Genomic DNA, 5,000 nt, shown 5'->3' with positions numbered 1-5,000 from the left:
AAAGAGAGGGGGGGATGGAGAGAGACAAGAGAGAGACAGAAACAGAGAGAAAGTCAGAGAGAGGAAGGGAGGAAGGATAACGAGTTAATCTTGCACAGAAGTGATCCAGCTCCACTCTCGTTCTCACACACACACAAACGTATAAATCACACTTGCAGTAAAACAGTGCAGGGCCTTAGCAAATCCCTCTGGAAGAAGGGATATGGAGGGGGAAACTGGAGGAGAGGAGAGAAGGGGGGAGAGAGAAAAAGTCACCCCCACTGTGAGCAACTGTCTTGGGGGCCAGAGCTGACATCCCCCCCTAGGCAACCCTTTGCCAACAGGAGGTACTCATAACTACATCACCCTGGGCAACCCTTTACCTCCAGGAGGAGTCATAACTACATCACCCTGGGCAACCCTTTACCTCCAGGAGGAGTCATAACTACATCACCCTGGGCAACCCTTTACCTCCAGGAGGAGTCATAACTACATCACCCTGGGCAACCCTTTACCTACAGGAGGCACTCATAACTACATCACCCTGGGCAACCCTTTACCTACAGGAGGAGTCATAACTACATCACCCTGGGCCAAACACAACTCAACAGGCTGAAACTGAGGTGAATGCGGCCTTCACACAGCCGTTGAGGGAACAGGCAGAACTCCTAAGGGTGAATCTAGGTAAACTGGCCTACTTGACACTGTGAAGGGGGGGGGGGGCACTGTAATCTTGATCCTTCCTAACACTGATATACTGTAGGTCGTTTTCGTCTCACAATGGAACAGGGAAGCATGAGAAGGAGACAGAGAAGCATCAACTTCCACTATAACCGCTCTCAGTGTTCATTCAATATGGCAACGCGTGAGCTTCCACTATACCCGCTCTCAGTATTATTGTTCATTTAAAATGGCAACGCGTGAGCTTCCACTATAACCGCTCTCAGTATTATTGTTAATTTAAAATGGCAACGCTTGAGCTTTCACTATAACCGCTCTCAGTGATATTGTTCATTTAATACGGCAATGCTTGAGCTTTCATGCGTGAGCTTTCACTATAATCCCAAGGCTTTCTATGCCACATTATCATTCACATCCACACATGCTGCCGCCTGCCACTGGTAGCACCCGAATCTAACCCACTCAGTTCCAGGTCCTCCTTAATAACTGCCGCCCGCCTCTGGCTCTGATCCACTGGGTTCCAGGTACTCCTTAATCACTGGACAGTGGCCTGATGTCTGATTTCCGCTCATCCGATTGTTAGCAGATGCGCTTGGCCGGCTAATTCCCTTTGGCGCTGGTCAGAGACTGGAGGGGGGGGGGGGGGGGGGGGGATCAGGCTCGCTGCTCCCAGTCTAATGGGCACGGGAGGAGCTGCCTGTGGCGGGGGTAAGAGGTGGGGTGAAACGGAGCTAATTGGTTTTCAGCGTCTCCGATGCTAATTGGAGCCGATGGCTTCCGCAGCTAATATGAGAGGCTAATCGGGGCAGGCGGCAAGTTCTTCTGTGTGCGCGTGTATGTGTGAGGGTGTGTGTGTGTGTGTGTGTGAGGGTGTGTGTGTGTGTGTGTCTGTGTGTCTGTGTGTGTGTGGGGGGGGGGGTTGGGGGTACGAGAATGCACGGTCATGGACGTGAGGTATTCAAATACAACCACAGTCTGACCTCAATCAATGTGTGTGTGAGCGTGTGTGTGTGTATGTGTGTGTGTGTGTGTGTGTGTGTAAGCATACTAGCAAACCCTACTGTACGCCCCTGGCCATTCAGATGCAGTCCACAGCTCAGTTTCACTCTTGCAACAGGCTGTTGATTTGTGTTTGTTTGTTTTGTTTATTTTTGAGAGACAGGACTGTGTACGAACACTAGATATTAAGCGCACTGAACAGACAGGGGAGGTGTGTGTGTGTTTGTGTGTGTGTGTGTGTGTGGGGAGGTGTGTGTGTGTGTGTGGGTAGATATTTAGCGCACTGAACAGACAGGGGAGGTGTGTGTGTGTGTTTGTGTGTGTGTGTGTGGGGAGGTGTGTGTGTGTGTGGGTAGATATTTAGCGCACTGAACAGACAGGGGAGGTGTGTGTGTGTGTTTGTGTGTGTGGGGAGGTGTGTGTGTGTGTGGGTAGATATTTAGCGCACTGAACAGACAGGGGAGGTGTGTGTGTGTTTGTGTGTGTGTGTGTGTGTGGGGAGGTGTGTGTGTGTGTGGGTAGATATTTAGCGCACTGAACAGACAGGGAAGGTGTGTGTGTGTTTGTGTGTGTGTGTGTGTGGGGAGGTGTATGTTTGTGTGGGTAGATATTTAGCGCTCTGAACAGACAGCTTCAGGACCATGAGGAGCCATTTGCTGAATTTGCTTAAAAAGTGTTTAAGATTAAAAATGGCAGACTTCACCTACATGCATGTGTGTGTGTGTGTGTCATGTCCTGCTGATAAGCTACACTACACTAGGAAGTATAACAGGAGGGAGGGGAGAGACAGACAGAGCATAGAATGATGATTGATCACCTGCTAACCAGTCGGGACGGAGTCCATTTTGTTACCCTATAAATGATATGTAGAAACACATGGCCAGTCCAGTCTTCAGATGAGGCTGGATTTGAGCTGAGTGTGTGTGTGTGTGTGTGTGTGTGTGTGTGTGTGTGTGTGTGTGTCAGTAGGTTTATGACGCTTCTGTGTGTGTGTGTCTGTGTGTGTGTGTGTGTGTGTGTGTGTGTGTGTGTCAGTAGGTTTATGACGCTTCTGTGTGTGTGTCTGTGTGTGTGTGTGTGTGTGTGTGTGTGTGTGTGTGTGTGTGTGTGTGTGTGTGTGTGTGTGTGTGTGTGTGTGTGTGTCAGTAGGTTTATGACGCTTCTGTAGGTGAGTTCATCTGTGTCTATCCATCGGTCCGTTTGATTATTTCACTATAATTTGTCGATTGGGTTACCATCTTTCTATCTATGTATAACCATCAGTCTGGGCGTTTGTAGTTATCCTCTCCAGGTCTGTGTGTTTGTGTGTGTGTGTGTGTGTGTGTGTGTGTGTGTGTGTGTGTGTGTGTGTGTGTGTGTGTGTGCGTTTGTAGTTATCCTCTCCATGTCTGTGTGTGTGTGTGTGTGTGTGTGTGTGTGTGTGTGTGTGTGTGTGTGTGTGTGTGTGTGTGTGTGCGTTTGAAGTTATCCTCTCCAGGTCTGTGTATTCACTTCTTTAGAGCTTTTAATGCATCTCTCTCCAGTGTTTTTGTTTGTCTACGTCTATGTCTAACCCTTGGCTGTGAGAGCACTGTGATGTGCTTTGGGGGCGCAGCAGGGGTTCAGGCTGGGGAGCAGTTGGACCGGCCTGTCAGCTGTGTGCTGGGTCAACGCACGCCATCTCTGCAACAACACATGTCTTGTGTTTGCCTCCTCTGTGGGCTAGTATGAGTGTGTATGTGTGTGTGTGTCTATGTGTGCGTGTGTGTTTGTTCCTGCATCTCCCTACGTCCTCCTCATTGTTTTCAGCGATGTCGCAACCTCAAGAGTTAGAGGCCCCGAGCCCTTTCCTCACATATCATCTGCTTGGCAAGGCTCCCCCTTCTGAGAATCATTTGTGCGTGTTCCTGTGAGCTTTTCCAATTTGCAAGGTCAGAGATGAAGTGACAAACACGAGGGAGGGAGCGAGAAAGAGAGAGAGAGGGTGGGCGGGCGTACACTCTTTGGCAAAGGAGAGCACAGAAAGAGAAAGAGAGAGAGAAAAAAGAGAGAGAGAGAGAGAGCTGAGGAAAACAGCCTCCAGAAGAATCAAACCAAACACATAAAGACATTAGCATGTTAGCTTAGCGTAGCTAGCTTAGCGTAGCTAGCTTAGCGTAGCTAGCTTAGCGTAGCGCCACCCAAAGGAACAGCATGCCAGCCCTGCCCCAAACATTGCCCAGCTAGCATAGAGAGTGAGGGTTAAAGTGGGGGGGGGGGGAGGGGGGGCTGGAGGAACCTTTTGCCCGATGGGGGGCCCTTGCTCTCCGGCGTCTGCCTTTGGGGGGTAGGGGGGTGTGGGGATGGGGGGTGGCTGGAGGGGGTCGGTGTTTGGGAGCTGGCGGCAGGGATTTTATCGTTAGCCTGCGCCGGCTCCTCCTTCTCCTTGATGCCCTCCATGGCCGGCTTTTCCCGCTTCCGCTCCAAACCGCTGCAAAAACAACCAGGGGTCACGGTGAGGTCAACACTAGGTGAGTGGGTGACAACCCGAGGGGGAAAGCTAGGGAGAAAGAAGTATTTACGCAGAATACTCTCGAAGAGGTCTGGAGGAGGAATACAAACAGACTTATAGAATATAATAAGAACATTTTTGTGAACACAGGACAGCTTTTGAAATTGTTTGATACTATACCACATGACTTACAGACAGACGCTAGCTGATATTCAGCAAATGGACACATTTTTTGGTACTCAAAAAGATCAAGGCACTTTACCTCCAGTCAGTAACAGAAACAGAACAAACATTGGAGATCAAAAGACACACACGGCAAGGCAACACCTTAGACAGACCTTTATCCTGAGGTTACCTGGGAAGGTTCTTTGGTGATGGTGATAAAAAACCAACAATAACAATAGAATTTTGACAGACTTCTGATAGATAAAGGCTAACAGTTCCACAGATACTTGATTGTTCTCAAAGCGGCTCTATTCATCATGGTTGTGGAAATGTCATGACAGCTAGTTTTCACGGTTCCTGCAAAAGTAAACATTGCTTTCAGGAGCTTTCAGACTATTACAAATGCTCTAGCATCACAGCTAGGGGAGACAACACACACACACACACACACACACACACACACACACACACACACACACACACACACACACACACATATATCTCCTTCATGCTCCACTAAGCGTGGAAGATGCATAGCTACCTTATCAAAACACAGACGTCCTCTTCACCCCACCTGCACTGACAAACCATAGCGAGCTACTCATGAGGTTCTATTGATAAACTACTGGTTGTTTCCACTGTGAGCGTCAAGAGGAAGCTTACATAATGATACATAATGCTTCAAGAACGAAAAGCAAACATAAGA

General features: G+C 49.0%; 1 protein-coding gene across 1 annotated transcript in view; it reads right to left on the bottom strand.

Moving 5' to 3' along the window:
- eml4 (EMAP like 4) overlaps positions 1–5,000 on the bottom strand; it is a 72,873-nt gene that overhangs the window by 43,942 nt on the left and 23,931 nt on the right. The window contains 1 exon segment of the mRNA XM_080849006.1: positions 3,917–4,108. Within this exon segment, the coding sequence (XP_080705132.1) occupies positions 3,917–4,108 (192 nt within the window).

Source organism: Sprattus sprattus, assembly GCF_963457725.1.
Source record: "Sprattus sprattus genome assembly, chromosome: 12".
Classification (NCBI taxonomy): domain Eukaryota; kingdom Metazoa; phylum Chordata; class Actinopteri; order Clupeiformes; family Clupeidae; genus Sprattus; species Sprattus sprattus.
Note: the sequence above shows the minus strand (reverse complement) of the source record. Positions and strands in the feature narration are given on the sequence as shown.